Source organism: Sceloporus undulatus, chromosome 2 (assembly GCF_019175285.1).
Source record: "Sceloporus undulatus isolate JIND9_A2432 ecotype Alabama chromosome 2, SceUnd_v1.1, whole genome shotgun sequence".
NCBI lineage: Eukaryota > Metazoa > Chordata > Lepidosauria > Squamata > Phrynosomatidae > Sceloporus > Sceloporus undulatus.
In genome coordinates, this window is record NC_056523.1 from 206,779,159 (window position 1) to 206,797,476 (window position 18,318).

At 39.3% G+C, this 18,318-nt stretch overlaps 1 protein-coding gene across 2 annotated transcripts in view; it reads right to left on the minus strand.

Moving 5' to 3' along the window:
* LOC121923638 (polypyrimidine tract-binding protein 3-like) overlaps positions 1 to 18,318 on the minus strand; it is a 41,283-nt gene that overhangs the window by 11,472 nt on the left and 11,493 nt on the right. The window contains exons 2-3 of one of the 2 annotated variants that reach the window (XM_042454231.1): positions 14,036 to 14,069; positions 300 to 375 (exon numbers count right to left, since the gene is read on the minus strand). In XM_042454231.1, the coding sequence (XP_042310165.1) occupies positions 300 to 375; positions 14,036 to 14,069 (110 nt within the window). The remainder of the gene's footprint in view (positions 1 to 299; positions 376 to 14,035; positions 14,070 to 18,318) is intronic. The other variant, XM_042454232.1, reaches the window with a different exon arrangement.

Consider the following 18,318-nt stretch of genomic DNA (forward strand, 5'->3'; position numbering starts at 1 on the left):
TTAATGTGTAGAACTCCATCAATACTGGCCTAAATCAAATAAGAGAAGAACCAGGTTGGTTCTTCTCTTAATTGAGTCCATATGAACACTCCACCACTGCTGCTGCAAATCCAATAGTCAGAAAAAGTTTTCAAGATGATCAGATTAGGGTGGTAGTCTCTGTCTGTGATTACATCAATATACTATGTAACTGCCGTAGAAATAAATCATAAGATGTAACTAGTCCAGAAGGCTTTTTGTCATGGAAAATAGGCAGATGGCTATCTGCAGTGTGCTGCAAAATGTGTCCTTAATCATACCTGTAGCAGGAGTAGAATTGCTCATGGTAAGAGGCCCGTACACGATATCAGAAGGAAGAAGCTCATCAGATCCACGCTGGGGGTGGGGGGAGAGAAACATTAAAATGTAAATATATCCATGCTTCATTTGGATAACTAAGAATATTTATATTATTATCTTTTTGGCAACAAAAAGTCCCAAGATTTTACATAAACCACAAAATAATCATTTTATTTCACTCGAAACTCCCATTTTATTAAATTAAACAGTGCGCCCGTGTCATCCACGAGTGCTCCTTACGCAGCATCCAGCATATGCAGCTTATTTGCCCTATAATTAGAATGCCCCTGGTCTTCTCTCTTGTTTAAAAGTGCTGGTAAAAGAAATAAAATTACTGAAAGCCACATTGGGAAAAATCCTGGCGCACCCTAGAAGTAGTGATGGGGTATGCACCACAGCATGAGCCCCATTACTTCTAATGGGGCTTGAGCATACACATTTTTTCCCTTATGCAGGGGGTCCAGAACGGATCCCTCACATAAGGAAAGGGCCCACTGTACAATGCACTAAAGGATTGTATAAATAAAAATTAATTGAAACAACACTTGGTATCTAATACTTCAGGAACAAACATTCAATAAAAAGATTCTACATAAGATCCTTTTCCTACCTATTCATCGGTTATAAATAAGCTGCCATTATTGCACACTGCCACTTAAACTGGTCATCTGAAGTTTTCTTTCTTTCATCACCAATGGCCGATACACAAATCCCCCTTTATATCTTCATACTCTCTCTGAAAAGCCATGTACACTTATTTAATAAAGGCACCAACAGTCTGCAGAATGCAAAACACAACTCTGTGGGATCACTCTGCTAAAAGCACATTGTGTTTAAAATTAACTTTCTTGGCAATTAACAACATACTTGGTTGTTAACAAGCTACTTGACAACTAACAACCTATGGTCAAAAGTGCCTGTTATCAGCTTCGCCCTTTCCTGATATGCCAGCTGCACCCTTTCCTGGAAGTGAGGGACCTAGAAATTGTGGTGCATGTGCCGGTAACCTCACAACTCAATTTCTGCAATGCTACTACTCTTGTGCTTAGTTCGGAAACTTCAGTTAGTGCAGAACATGGCAGCCATGTTGGTTTCTGGCAAAGCCAGAAGTAATCATGTAACACCTATTTTAAAATTAATCCACTGGCTGGCCATTAGTTTCTGGGCGCAGTACAAAGTGTTGGTTATGAGCTTTAATAATTAATAATAATTTGTTTTATTTATATACCGCTATTCCAAAGATCATAGCGGTGAACAGCAAGTAAGCTAATTAGCAAGCTAATTTGCCCCCCAACAGTCTGGGTACTCATTTTAGCGACCTCGAAAGGATGCAAGCCTGAGTCGAGCTTGGGCCCTTTTGCTGGTCTTGAACTCGCAACCTTGTGGTTTTGAGTGAATGGCTGCAGTACAGGCATGTAACTACTGCGCCACCAGGGCTCCCTTTTAAAGCCCTAAATGGCTTGGGTCCAATCTATCTTTGGGACCACCTCCTTCTGTATAATCCACCCGCACACTCAAGTCCTCTGGGAAGAATTTATTGCAACCTATGTAAACTAGGCTGTCTTCAAGCACCCAGAAGACCTTTTCAGCAACTGCTCCCAGATTATGGAACGGCCTGCCAGACAAGATCCGTCACATTACCATCTTAAACAGCTTTAAAAAACCTGTTAAGGCGTATCTCTTCTGGCAGGCTTTTCCTGAATAGATAACCAGTCATCAAAATTGGAATCCGTTACTCCTCTGAATCAGCTATAGTCATTGATAGAGCTATTCATCTTGCTTATTTTAAGGTATGTTTTAAATTATGAATTGTTTAACTGTTATATTGGGGGGGGGGGTGTTCTGGGATATGGGATTGTACAGTTTTAACTTGTAAGTCGCCCTGGTTGTCCTGGACAGAGAAGCAGGATATAAATTTTTAAAAATATATTTTTTTGATCAGCACTTTTAAACAAGAGAGAAGACTGAGGGGGGCTAATTATAGTGCAAAGAATTGACAAAAATACAATGTTTTCTCCAAATACACTGAGGGAGGGCAAAAACCACTCACATCTACTTGGCTAGCTGCCTCTCCCTGCATTCAAGCAAGCTACCTAGTATACCAGATGATAAAAACATGCCAGTGGTAGTAGAGGTGTCTGGTAACAGTGGCAGGACTTTTGGCAAAAATAATCAGAGCTACTCATCTTGCTAAGGAACCCCTCCTCCCCATATGGTCACCTTAGCATCACTGTAAGTTGGAAATGCCTTGAAGGCACACAACTAATACTACTACAAAGAAAGAATAGACTTTGTTTCAAATCCATCACCACACACACACACCCCTCTCTCAATATGGCTGAAAACAAAAGCATTATGACAAACTGTAATCTGACAGGTTCAGAAGCACAGTACAACATCAAGGGAGGGGATCAGCACAATGGCAAAGATCCAGTGGTGTCTTTCCATATCTAAGTATCTACAGTATTTCCATATTCAGCAGAATAAGGACCAAGGAATGCTGACTTTATTTGCTCTGCAAAAACTGCTGTTGTAGCTACTCACAATGACACCACTTGCTATGTTCAATATTTCTAAGACATCATCATCAATAGTCTGAGAACACCAAGGAGCAGAAAACAGGTAGTTGAAACTCAGTGTGACTATTCCAACTCTGTTTTAGGATGACATGCTGCAAGGTAAGGTGGCCTGAGAGAATAATACTTGTGCTTTTGTTTTTTGATATAAAAAGCAAACTGTTCCTTCCTGCCGTCTGCAGCATCAACTCCTCCCACAAACGCTTCAACATTTCACAGCTTGTTCTTGTGTTCCACAGTACACAGTATAGTGTGATGCAACATTTGTGTTACACAAATTCTTGGTCCAGTAGGCAATATGTGAAATAAGATAGCAAATGGACTAAGTTTAAGAAATTATTGTAGTGAGCCAGGATCACATCAAGCATGCTCTTGGTCCTTGGAGGATGGTGGTGAACATGAAAAACTAGACTCTAGCCTGGCCTGCTTAAGATAAAAGGAAGAGACGGGTGCTTCAAGTTCAGGTTCAAGGGCAATGAAATGACAGTGGAATAACAGGCGAATCCTCCTTCTTCATATGTTAGTGTATGTACATTTGTACACCTTAATATCTAGTAAATGTTTGCTAGACCTCAATAAAAAAATTAAATGGGTTTTATCCTAAATTTAGTTTGTTTATAAATCAACACTATAGCAATAATGGCTTGCTTTGTATTACATTTTCAATGCAATTGCAATTAAAAGACAAAGCTAAATATTTACAACAATCAAATTCAAAACAGATATGAATGATCCATCAGTTAGAATAAGGGCCTCTATCATCTGGCAGGAATTCAAGCTGTTCTGGATGGGGTCACCCTGATGGCTGATGCTTCTGGCTGCCCAGATTTCAACAACTGCAAGTCATAGTAGTAAAGGTACCACACAAGCTGAACTTATTTTTGGAGGTCCGATCACCAATGGATATAGTGACACATGTTTTACACTGGGTCACATTTGAAAGGGGGGTGGGAAACTTCAGATGAGACAAAGCGAAACTAGACTTTTGCCCAATTATACAGAGCACACGAGTCCCTTGTTATGACAAATTCAATGGCTTTCAGCCTGTTTCCATGCACAATTCAAAGCACTGGTTATGGTCAATAATGCCCTGTATGATGGGTTCCAGATCTTTGAAGCAATATTACTGTTCAGTTAAGGCCTGAATGACGAGTTTTGAGATCTTCAAGGGAGGCCTTTCTCTTGCTCCTATACCTGATGGACACAGTTAGCAGTGAAGGAAGAATGGAATTTGCTTGTGGACACAGTCTGGCTCTGGAACCCCCCCCCCCCCCCCATATGTGTGTGCCTACATGTTTCTGACTTGCAGCAACCTCAGGGTGACCCTATCGTGGAGTTTTCTTGGCAAGATGTGTTTGCCATTGCCTTCCCCTGAGGCTGAGAGCATGTGACTTGCCCAAGGTCACTCAGTGAGTTTCATGGATGAGAAGGTAATTGAATTCTGATATCCAAGGTCACAGTCCAACACTCAAATCACCCTATTAAGAGAGATTAGAGGGTCTTCCTTCCTATGATCCTTCTGTCCAGAGGCAGACACATCTTCTATTCAGGTGGCCTTTGGCAACTGACACTGCTGTCTAAAAGGATTTTAATTGCATAGGTGCTTTTTAATTGGTGCTTTTAAACGGTACTTTACATTTTTATGCTTTTGTTCGTGTTTTAGATGTACAGTGGTACCCCGGGATACGAAATGATCGCGTTACGAAATTTCCGGGGTACGAAAAAGTTAGATTGGAAAAAACTGTTCCGGGTTACGATATTTTTTTCAGGTTACGAAATTTATTTCGGCGCGAAATTCAAACGCAAAGCGCGGCTAGCGGCTTTCCAGCGCTAACGGAAAGCCTTTTCGGGTTGCGAAATTATTGGGTTACAAACGGAACGGCGGAACAAATTAATTTCGTAACCTGAGGTAGCACTGTATTTGTTCTGTTTACTTGTAAACTGCCTTTGTGAAAAGACCACCCAAAAGGGCGGTCTGCTGCCGCCCTTGTTTGCTGCATGAGGCAGCTGCAGCAGACAAACCGCACAGCTCCCCCGCACAGCAAAAAGAAGCCACAAAAAGCAGCTTCTTTTTCCGGTGTGGTTGTGACGCTGCAAGGTGCCAATGGCGCCCTTGAGGCGTCACAAGGGCACCAAGATGTGCGGACGCTAGGCATCCGTCATGTCAAAATGGCAGCACCCATGTGCATAGGGCACCGCCATTTTGATGCCCTCATCATGTGCGAGGGGCAAGGGGAGTCTAAAAGCGCCGCCCCTCTCACGTGACGACGGCGCCTCTATGAGCGGGTCTATAAAGTGCCAAAAAGTTACTTTAAAATGCAGAGTGTATTGATGGGGCTATGAACTCTAAAGGATACACACTCCTCTGTAAAAAGATACTGAGATTTGTTGTCATGACATTCTAATTTTGGAAGGATGCAACTTGCATTTGATAAGGGTGTATTTTTGAGATGAATTACAAAGTTGCATATATGCTCACCTTTTCACTGTTTTCCTTTCAATGTGAAATTAATATAAAACCAAACATAAATGTGAAATGTAACTATGTTTTCTTTTTTTCCTCTCTACCTTTTTTGTCCAATCTGCCTGAAACATAGCTGGGATGATGTCTAAGAGTACTACAATGTCTGCATGTTTCATGTCATTCGAATAGAAAATGAAGTTACAAAGCAAGAACTTGTAGAAGCCATCTCTGTGCCTCAGGTCTCTGAATATGTGGGGCAAACAGTTCAAACAGCCAACATGTGTTCTGCTTTGCATTAACGGGGGAAAGGGCTAAATATCTGTTGAAATATACTCATCCATTCTCCCTACTTCAAGATGCTTTCTTCTATAAGACAAAGTGATCAAATTCCAGCTAAACTAGCTCATCTTACCTCCCTGCCTGAGGGAGCAAATAATAGTTAAAATCTGCATTATGGTGCACACAGTGATCAAACTCCAGGTTTTATTACCAGCCTAATTCTCTGCATCAGAGATCCATAGTAGTACAACAGTTTGTGCACTGGACTACAACTTTGAAAAACAGGGTTCAAATACCCACTCTACCATGAAAATCCATCAGGTGACCTTGGATGTCATACCTTCAGAAGGCAAAGACAAATCTACTTTGAAATATATTTTTTTGCTAAGAAAACTCCATGATAGGCTCACCTTAGGGTTGCCAGAAGTCAAAAACAACTTGAAGGCACACAATAATTATTTGCATCATAATGGAAAATATTATCTTAACAGTACCTGTTCTAAGTTTCACTTACTTCCCTGCTGTACCCCTTCAAAGTCATCCTTGTAATCTCTAGGCTCCTCTGGCCTCGAGACTCTCTTCTCCCAAAACTTTTTTAGAAGTCAATTTTAAAGAACAGCTCTTTTGTCTTAAAGCAAGATATAGGTCCCGCCACACTTTGGTTCCCCCCCCCCCCCCCTCCCCCCCCCCCCCCCCCAATCCCCCAGGTTGGCCCCCCCCCCTCCCCCCCCCCCCCCCCCCGCCTCATTTTCAGGTTGGTGCAGCATGTAGTGGGTTATAGGAAGCTCTCTGTTTAATTGCCTCTAAAACAGAGAATCTTTATGCCTGGAATGGATAAGTCTGATGTACTGAGAAAATGGTACAAAATTTCAACCTGAAGTTACCAGAGAAGACAAGATGGGTCTCCAGTGAAGTCAACAGAAAGCTTCATGAACAAGACTACCAAAACATATTTGTTCATGTCAGCAGGGCAGATTGAAATAAGCAAAAAGAAATGTAATTTACATTCAATTTCCCCCTGAAACTTCTTCATTTCCTAGTCTAAATCTTGCAAGTTAACCATTTTAATTTACAATCAGATTACTTATACTATTTTTAATAAATCTTGATATTTTTCATACATTTCATGTGCTTGTCATGACTTATAGAAGGAAATGTTTTTTTTTAAATATTCCTTTATAGGATCTATCAGTACACATCATAATCTGTGAGGCTCCATTGAAGAAAACACGAAATTTTTCACTGGACAATACTGTATTGTCTTCTCTTGTCAATCTTGCATTAGCTGTATCATATGTTTCAATGTTTTGGTTTTGCTATATCATTCCACAGAATTTCCCTACACATTGAACCATGTTTTCTCTGAATAATGACAACCCAGGTTGGTCAAAACGTGTTGGAATGCTCCAGGACTACAAAAAACAAAGTTCAGTGCAACAGTGGCAGTATATTTGTGCAGCTTTGGATTGAACCCTGTATTTTCACCATCTTAAGAAAATAACACAAACTTGAAAGCATTCCTTGGTGGATACTTTACAAGTTTTATATACAATCATTTGTATACCCCTCCTACTCACATAGCTTTAAAACATTTGAAATACAGATTGCTCTTCATTTTTCCTAAAAAGACCTTTCCTCCAGGCAAGACAAAATCAGGACAACCAAAAAGGCATCCATTATAATTGCCGCTCTAAAAATCAAGAGTTTGTCCCTCTGGGAATGCTTATACAGTGGGCTGTTGGTATCTGCTAGGGTTTGGTTCCATTACCTTGTCATGGATACCAAAACCCATGGATGCTCAAGTTTCATTGCATACAGTAGTGTAGTAAAATGGTGTCCCTTATAAAAAATGGCAAAACCAAGGTTGCTTTTTGGAATTGTTTTGTGTGAATATTTTCAAGCAGTGGATGGTTGAATCCATGGATATGAAAGGCTGACTGTACTGTCTTATAATCTTAACAACAACAACAATGCTGAAAAAGATGCACTTTGATTGTGTTACACTTTGTTAGTTCCCCAGTCTTGCTGAAACTGTCCTGGTTGCCTGTTTTCTTTAAGGAACATCAATTCTATACTAGTCTTTCTGTAGAAGCCTCATGCAGTTTTATAACTAAGCAAAAGCATACCATTCCAGAAGTCCCAAGCTGAGAAGAGATTTGCTGTTAAGATTCAAAATTCCTATGTTTTTTAACATTTAAGTTCAAACATTAATTTGTTATGAGTGAAGTAACCTTATACTTGTAAACAGCTTCCAATATCACTTACATACAGGTGTGGTGCCAAAGTCAGGTGTCAGTTTCAATGTGGAAATTCACACATAAAAGTCCTCTTCAGAACTTGGCTAAATCATTCTTAGGCTAACTCACATATTGCAATATTGTGAAGATTCATACAACAGTTTTCTGAGCATCTTGCAAGAAGGGCAAAACACAAATCTAAATGTAGATTCATTTAGTAGCTTTAAAATGGCAAGGGAGCACTACTGTTTTTACATTCTGTGGTTAAGTATTATGAGTTCTTCTAGACTGGTCGAAAAAAAGTGTAAGTTCTTGGAATATAACCCCATGGGGTTTTGATATGTGTCTCCTTTACAACCATTCATTTCCATTCTTGATTATTATTTTTGGTAAGAATTCTTAGATTTGCACTAGGGCTTTTCCAAAAGCCTTTTTTTAATGGGATCCTATGGCTTGAAAGGAAAATTTTCCCATCCTCTCTATTTTAAAATGGTTTCTTACAATTAGAATGTTATAATGCAAAAACTGCTATTTTACTGAAGCACTGTAACTGTAAGGGGGGAAAAAATAAAGAGAAAAGGAGACCTCCCCTCCGAATTGAAAGGAAGCCCATTCAAGAATGGGAATAAAGTGTTGCAGTTGGTGCTGGGAACTGCCAGAAAACAGCCTTGGATAACAAAAATGTCATTCAGCATTTTTACCACACGCACACACACAACTATAGCAATAAATACTGCAGATTCCCAGTACATTTGCCCTATCTGCAAGAACTGAACTAAGCCTACAGAAAGAATATATTTCATAATGCAAATTACCCAAAGGAGACAGCAACAATCTTCACTAACAACAAAACCATCTCATTTCGCTACTGGTTCAACAAGTTGAGCAGCAATCTCCCTAGAAACAGGGCTGTTAGTTTAACAGAGAGAGGGAGGGAGAGCAGCTGTTTCAGTCTTCCTTTTGCTCTGGCAGGGTTAGCAGACAGCTAGTTCCATTGTCTAATGTATCAATTATTGAAGCTCATTGCTAGATCAGTATCAAGATACTCTGGGCCTAACGAAAAGCATACAAGACTGTAATTAAAGAGCCACTGAGAAAGAATGTCTATAACTCAAGGAAAGGATTCAGCGTCTATACAGAACTAAGTGGAATAATAAAATCAAGATAGTTGAAACCGTTGAGTCTTTACTAAAACATTCATCAACGAGCTAGAAATTTCCTTAGAATTCTCTTTTCACTAAATTGAAAGGGGGAGGAGGCAATATGCTTTCAGAAACTGGTGGCATGATTTGATTTAAAATAGGCTGTATATAATGTGCAAAAATTAACCCATTCTGGACATATGTATGGCTTGATAGATATAGATATATAAAATCAGAGTGGACCATGTATCTTCTACTCCAGCTGCTTTGCTTCTCTTTCCTGGAAAACCCTAACTCTGGGCTATGGTAGCCACAAGTCCAGACGACACAAGGAGGAGGAAGGTAAGAGAGCGGCAGCATAAACTATTCTAATATATTAACTCTATATATATCATCTGTATGAAATTAAAATACAACAGACCTCTGCAAAGAACCAAAGAAAGACCACAAGAAATGTTTTGAATTAGAAATTGTACCTTTAACAAAATTCTATGGTTCATTACAGCACAGTATTTGACAGCAAGCTAAATGAGGAAAGGGTTGAAATATAATGTATAGCAATTAAGTCAAGCCTCTTAGCTCTTAACACTTTGAAATGTTGCTTATGAATGAAAAATAAGAAAGTTATTAATGTGGTACAGTCACATATTTTGTATTTCCCACATCTGCATGTCCTTCATGTTTCCATTAGCACTGTAGAATTCTGCCAGTCTACTTGAACTCTCTTGGCCTCAAATAATGCAAACAAATGTACAGGTGACAGGTCTCAAATATTTCAGTGGGCAAAAGCTAGGAGAATCTGTAAATGTAGAGTGTCCAGATCAGTGAGGGCCTACATAAAACCTGGTATCTGTATAAAACATAAACCTAGTACACTTTCAGCATTTTTTAAAAATACATTCTTAGTAAGGCTCACTATGGATATTTCAAATGGTTAAATGTAATTGATTTCAATACTACCACAGGTAGGCCAAGTAATGAAGTTTAATGATAACTTATAACATTTATTAGAAATAAAAATACATTTCGAAGGTTTGCTGACTGGGGGGAGGCGGGAACACAGCAGATCCAAATAACCCACACACAAAAAAGGAAGAACACCTTTAACTCAAAAGCCCCAGCAGTGAATATACTGCCACCTAGTCATCATTCAGTTCAAAGCAATGATTACCACCTAAACTGCAAACAAAGTGCCAGATTGAAACAAACAGAATGTGACATCTAAATCCCATGGCAACACAATTTTTATAACAGAGCCAATGTTACCTCATAAGACAGCATCCTGAAAGAAACTGCTCTGTTTCTAAATGAGAGATCTGTTATTATATCAGCATACCTCCCTTAACAACTTCTCTGAAAAAGGAGCTCGTTTTTACAGTCTTTTTATGCCTTCACGGGTCCTCTCCCCCCCCCCCTTTGTCCTCTGTCTAGCTGGAGGTTTGTTTTCTTTAGCAAGCATCAGCAATGGGAGGATAATGAAGGACAGTGGGACAAACACAGACTTCTGGTATCAGGTTGCAGCACCATGCCTGCAGTAAACAATGCAGTAAATCTTGAGCTGGGAAAGAATGGAATTCTACTCTAGCCAATCCCATTGTAGCAGCATGTGCCTATCTACAATGGGCAAGATAAACAGAATCCCTTACTGACCACAAATGAATGGGAAAACAGAGAAAAGCAGAAAGCAGATATGTCTAACTCATCACCTACACCCAGCGTAGAAATATAGACGTATAAAAGAATTGACACCTAAGAAGAAATACTAATAAAAGTGGATCTTGATCAATGACCAAAAAACCCCATCCATCCCTCGATGTGTTTTAGAAGAAGCCTTCAAGTGGTTTCTAAAAGGTTTTATATGCTTTTGTGTACTTCTGCAGGTGTACCTGGCCTGTTTCTTAATTTCACATGTGCAGACCGTTTTGGATTAAATTTGTTGAATTACATTTCTGTTTTGTGATGCAGGAACCTATCCCTGTTCTTTCCATGTTATTTCCATCTCTGGTACAAAATTTTCTGTTAAAAGTAATGCCCAGACACACATCTACTTCATTAAATGAGGTATATTTGTTTATGAATTTTAAATTTACAATTGTATTCAGGTTTTGACCTGTAACAATAAAATGCTGAAGTTAAGAACATTCACAACTAGCATCTCTTCTTAGTAATTAAGTCAGTCATAACTAGGAAACTAGTCTGATCATCCACAGATATGGAAATTACAATGATACTCCAAAATGCCAACTTGCATTACAAATGCGGGAAACTTGACTGCACAATTTGTGGCACATATGATCCAATGGATAAAGTATGGAATAGCTATTGGAGGACAAATTGAGAGATTTAGGTGAGGAACAGAGCACCAAAAAGAGGCGCCAGGGATGCGCCTCTCCAGCGCTGCAGCAGAAGCAGCTCCTTTTTGTGGCACAGTTGCGCCACTGCAAACCACCAGATGGCGTGATGGCGTCGCAGATGCGCAGAACTGTTTGGATGCTGCGCTGCTGTGACGTCATAGCTGTGTGTGTTGTGTGGATGGTGCTGCACAGCTGCGATGTCCTCATCACTTGCTAGGGTTGCAGGGCACGTGCATGCGCCACCCCAAGGCAACCCTAGCACGTCACCATGACGCCGCAAAGGGCCAGTATGTACCAGGCCATAGAAGTGCATTTTCTTCATTTTATAGTGGGAAATCACACCCAAGAAATATCCTGGTTGGCAATGACAAATTTACTATAAAACAAAACAAAACAAAACAAAACAGAGAAACGTTCTTCTGGTGGGAGAATGGCTTTGATCCTTTCCTGAGCAAGCTTGATAGTCCAATGCATTACATTTGTATAAAGTTCAGGAAAAAGCACGAAAAAGCATGATGTATGCAAACATTGACATGTTGTACATATCGTGGTATATGGATATAGAACTACTGATCTGACTAAAACTGCAGAAAGCTGTTTCCAATCTATGCAGGAGACTAGTTTATCATTCTGCTGAAATAATACTGCTCTTAGATGAAAATGATGGATTATGACACACGTAGGAAGACTTTAGATTTGCAAGGATCTGCTTTTCACTTGAACCCAGAAGACCACCAACAAGTTTGAGGTGTAAAGTACCTGCTCGTGAAAATGGATTTGCAGAGCAAGGTGCCTCTTCTAAGCCCAGATATTTTTCAGTGCTAGAACCTTAGTCTGCACACAAATTAGGTTGTATACAATTATGTTCCCATTTCCTCCAAAAAAAAAAAATGCCTAATTGATGAGAAATAAAGGTGTTTTGTTGCTGATCCTATTTTAAACCCACTGAGAGTTGAAGATAGTTACTAATCTACTGCATATCACTTGGAGATCCACCAGTAATTCCTGATCTACCTTTTTTTCTGTCCCTGCACTAGAACTCCTTGGAAGCTATTATGCATTCCTCAGAGATTAATATAGAAAGGTGGACAAGATTTCTAGAAAGAATCTTAATCTAAAAGAAATATAGGCAAGTGAAATGACTCTTATTCTTCCCCAAACTATGTTTATCCTCAATTCAGTAACAGCCATCTGAAAACTTCTAAAGTGAGCTCAACTTTTCCTCATCTCTTAAATCTGGAAAGATCTTAAACAGGCCTCCAACTAATATTCTCATCATCTTCTCCATTTTTCCTGTCATTCAGCATGATGCGGAACCAGTATCTACATGCTCATATAACATTTTTTCACCAATATCCAGGGAAGAAAGAATGTAAACTTTCCTGTTTGGAAGAAGGTTTGAATGTAAAATCTCCAATATGAGGAATATACACCCTGCTGTGCCATCATTACTGACTGCTTTCAAAGTGAAGGCAGGTAGATCAAGGCAGGTAGATCAAATCAGAAGCAACCCGTTTGGGGGAGGGGATCAGAAAGTCACTGGAAAGATTTTCTGAGCATGTAACTGGGCCTCCCTGTATCTGTGTATTCTCACTAAAGGCAGGGGAATAGGCTCCTTACCTAAAAGATAATGTAGGGCAAATTTCCTATCTCATAAAATGGATGAGTCAAATTCACAAGAAAAAGAAATACACATTCTAATCTAAGCCTTTACTGGCATTCAGATGTTACAAGCTGGTCTAATTAGGCATAACACTTTGTTTTAGGGTTTTTTTTTAAAGCATGAACAGTTTCCAACTGTAACCATTATATAGTAGAACATACCATTCATTTATTTGAAGCCCTGTATCACTCAAAAATCATACTTCCACTTCTATGTGAATACACCATTTTACTACGACTGCAACTCAGAAAACTGAAAATATATTGCCTGAATATTAGAGGTATTTGTTAGAAGTATCATTCAATTAATGGTTCAGCTTTAAAAAATGTCAATGTAACCAACTCTCCATGCAGTTACTTCTTGCCAGATTCACTCCAGTCTTTTTGGTATCTCAAATCTTAGCCCCCCTCTTTTTTTTTCTTCCAATGTTGTACTTTTTAGTAGTTTTCAGTAACTTGTACAAAAAGTTTAGATATTTTGTCTTCTCCCACCACACAAAGCCACATTCTTGTCCATGCCTGCAATTCTGTTCACTTCCATTTTATCAAAGAGTAAGCCCCATTTCTTCATTGAGCTGTACAGGATTATCTTAGCTGAGATGGACAGTAAATAATGTAATAATAGGATACTATGCTTCACTGACATTGTACCTCTGGGTTATATTAACCACAATTAACTGGAAAATTTTATAGTGAGTAGGGATTTGGCATCTTTTCAGAAGCTATTTTTTAAAAACTGGATTCTCAGACCCAGAGTTTGAGTCCTTAAGATCTTTAAGTCTCCAATCTACTAATGACATAATGTTGAATTGGAAGGAACACAACTGTGAACCTATATGAACTAAAGATCCACAGAGGGAAAAATAAGAAACAGAGCAACGCCACAAGAAAAAGGGATGCATATAAACAATGTGTTATCCAAAAATTAAAAAAAAATATGAGATTAACAAATGCATATGAAAGGACAGAAAGAGATGCCTACCTTTAAACCGACTGCTATAAGATCTGTAATAACACTGTGTGAAAAAAAATGGGAGAAAATGGTAAAGTTAGAAAAGTAGTTATTGCATAGGTAGTGGTAAATAAAGCTAATGGAAGAAAAAATATTGAAAGAATGAAATGAGTTATGGAGTGTTTTGCAAAATAAATGGGACAGTTCAGTAACACAGTAATGAAAAAGAGAAGTTTCATTGGAACAAGCAACACAGAAATCCACACAAAACTCAATGAAGGATTTTGGTACATCTCACATAAAAAAGAACAAACAAGGTAGCTTTTTCCTTCACCTGCCAAAGAACATTTGGGTTATATTGCTACTGCTTTGGGAGCAAAAAACTATCTATGGCCACATAAATAGAATAAGAAGCAGTCAGTTACTTCCACAGCAGATTATTTCTGTGGTATGTAAGGAAATGTAAATACATGACCATGCTACCTACACTTTGTCCTTAAGTTCATTAAAGTAATAAAAAGGCAATTTCTCCTGTATTTATTTCCACGAATTGTCCATTTACTAGCTGCCATTGCTGCAGAATAACAGTATGAACCCATGAGAATAAAGTAAACAGAGAAGTCATCGTCAAACAGGTAGAGAAGTACTCCATGGAAAATGCTCTCATCAAATCAAGAGCAGAACCATAATCTCCTTTGATGTAGAACATGCACATATAAAAACTCGTCCTCCCAACTTCACCTGCAGAAACACATTTCAGGCAGACTACATTAAAGTAACATGGCATAATAAAAGTATGATTGTTTCTGAAAGACTTAGATTTAACCTAGTTCAAAGCAAGTCTAGCAACTAATCAAATACTTTTTCCTTTCTTACACTAAAGTGTATTTCAGAGTAAAGATATGCTCTTAAAATGAAGAAAACAATTTTGCCCATCAATGTGCCTCAAATAATCAAGAAGCCATATATAATGTACCTAGCAGATCAGTACTTTGCATGGAACCTGATTTAGAAACATCTGTATTGTGTCATATTTAAACATCTATGTACAATATATTCTGGATTTCCTTCAAAACTGCCACTATATAATATGTTTACAATCAGTCAGCTACAAATTAAAGGCAATGTATCTTGCTGCTAATGAGTACAAATTAGAAACTGAGGCCTTGCAAGTAGGACTTAGGTAGAAGAGAAGAAATACCAAGAACCAGAGAGAAAGCTTCCAGTCTTTGCTTGCTGCACCATACTGCAATTCAAGAAAATAATGTTCCTAGATTTCATCTTTCTTCTATTTAATGATTCAAGATTATCTCTTTGTTGCTGGTACTTGCCCTGGCAAGCATAAAGGGACAGCACAAATTTATAGTCTGAACAGATACTACAAAGCATAATTATTTAATTTTACATCTGAGGAATTAAGAACCTATCAAATGTCAGTCAAAGGAGCAAAATATGGGCTAAACATAGGAAGATATTCTATGGTGCTATGTATGTAAACTATGGGCTCATTTGCATTATGAAATAACCCAGTGTGGAAACCTGATTACTTCTGGGTCGTTCATATTTGCACCAAGTGAACTCACTGCACTTTTCAGGGGGGCTGGCAAAAAACCCACTTAAGCGGGTACTTGTGAATCTTTTTAAAAAAGCCACAAATGAGAATGCATTGTTGATTCCATTCAGAGCACTCGGGAAGGGAGGGGCTATGTGCAGAGGGGCAGAACATACACATCCCACTGATCATGCCCTGCCAGCAAAGCGCCATAGTTTTTCCCTGCACTTGGTTGCAGGGGTGAAGAAACTGGCTCCATAAATACAGTGGATTCAAACTTCCCGTGCTTCTGAAAGTGGTCCCTTTAAAGCAATGACCAGCTTTTTTCCTCTTCTGACGGTGAATTAGTCCCCTTATCGGCACTGATGGCTGATTCCCAGAGCAGGGTTCTCTTAGGAGCATGAGACAGTGGACCTTTTGAAAAAAATAAAATCTGACAGCTTATGCGCACCGATGCTTTTGCGTGGTAAACGTAGTGGGAACTTTGATTTGGTATTGCATCATTGAATCTTTCCAGATCTTCTTGGTATAAAAACGTGAGTGTCAATGACCCCTACGTATGTGAATATAGCAGGAGAGCCCATGTTTGCCACAATTACGGTTCTTCTATGATTCTTAGACTGATTCTTTCAGTTCTTAGTTGAAGAAAGTATGCAGTACATTGAAACATAACTGGATTGCTGCAGAAACAGTGATACAACAGTTATTAATTGACAATAAGTCTATTAAAGTTATGTACCCATGGTAGATTTTTAAAAGATTCATAATGAACAGAGGCAGGGCTTTCTCCTTCCCACGGCCACATCTTTCCTCCAGTATTTAATTTCATACCTCCATGTATTTAGAGTCATTATGGTGTAGTGGTTTGAGTGTTGGACTAGGGACACTGGAAGACCAGGGTTTGAATCCCTCTTCAGCCATGGATACCCACTGAATGATCTTGGGCAAGTCACTGTTTCTCAACCTCTAAGGAAGGCAAGGACAAACCTGATCTGAACAAATTGAGCAACAAAACAAAAGAAATCCCCGATAGCTTCACTTTAGGGTCATCAGAAAAGACTTGAGGGCACACAAAGTATGTGTTTTAAGAGCTGCTTGTTTTATCAATTGTGTAGATAAAATAAATGGAAAAATTAAAACACAAAATGACAATATGAAATTTCAACTATCTGTTTGCAAAACCCACAAGTAAGCCAGGATCTCTAATGTCTGTGTCAAAACACCACTCAAAATGGAGCAGATGTAGGATTAAAACAGGTTTAGAACTGCTACAGTTCTTAGGCAAGATATTTTAATGATGACGAGCATTTGTTCCAAAAACACCATGATCATTACCTGCACAAAATAGTATCAGATGTGGTAACAGAGATAATACACAGTATGTTTTCTTTTTTAGCCTCTTTTACCAAAGCAATATAATGGACAAGGACTGACATTCTAGCTGATGGAGAAAATATAGGCATGCCTCACTTAACTAGGCCTCAGATAGCAAAGCTTCTTTTTCCAAAGGCTTTTTATGCCCACCCAGCCCCTCTTTTCCTCTTAATCTTCTGTCTAACTCAAAGTTTTTTAGCAACATCAGCAAGATGGTGAAGTTCAGCTGGAGAAACACAGATGCAGAAACACACTGTGGTAAACAAAGCAATAAACAAAGCTTGAGCTAGAAAAGAGCAGAATTTTACTCTCAATGATCTACTGTAGTCATGTATTTTTGTCATACTTTGGTCACATCATGAGAAAACATGACTCATTAGAAAAGACAATAATGCTAGGAAAAGTGGAGGGAATTAGAAAGAGAAGACCGCATACTAGACGGAAGGATTCAATTAAGGAGGTCACAGATATGAACCTGCAAAAACTGGGAAGAGTAGTGGAAGACAGGGTGTCTGGGAGATGTTTCATCCCGAGTCGTCAAGAGTCAAGACCAACCCAAGGGTGGTTAACAACAACAAATGCTTGCCTACAGCAGACAAGCTAAAGAAGCACCTGCCTCCAAAAGCTCTTACAGCAGTGATTCTCAAACTGTGGGGCAGGACCCCTCAGGAGACGTCATAGTTCCTGAATAAGGCACAAGAAAAGTCAGTCTGCAAGTTCAGTAAATGTGAAAAAGAAGAGCAGGCCTCTCTCTGTATATCTACTGTTGAGGAGTGACTGGTCCCTGCAAAGAAGCCATGTGATGTATCCTTTTCAATGCATTTCCTGCTCTGCTTCTCTAAACGTGTTCCATCACTGGTGCAATAGGCGCATGGCCCTTATGACCATGAGGTGCGCAGAGGCCAGCCTGCCTGGGATGAGAAGGAAAGAGGAAGAAGAAGCTGCTGAAAAGGCACTACAACTGCCTCTCTGTGCCTCAAGTCAGAGAGTTGCTTCTTGCTATTTGATGATCTGGCTGGGGGGATTGCTCTTCATTGTTTTTCAGGGAACCCATGCTGGGGGGGAGGGAGAAAGGACAACATTGAAAAGCAGCCCAGCAAACTCCTCCTGGCTTGAGGCACGCTGAGGTGGGGTATTGTGCCCCTAACACCTGCAAATGTTGGGGTCAATTGTACTTCATTGAGTGAGGGGAGGATGTCACAGGAGTTTAAAAAGTTTTTGAAACCACTGCTTTACACAGCATGTAAGAACAGCCAACCACAAAGAAGAGGGGAGATCATCAGATGAATCTGACCCACCAAACAGAAATCAAAAGAAAAGTGGAAGATGGTGAAAGAAAATATTATCCCTGTAGAAATCCTCAAAGAATTCTTTAAGTAGTGTTTAA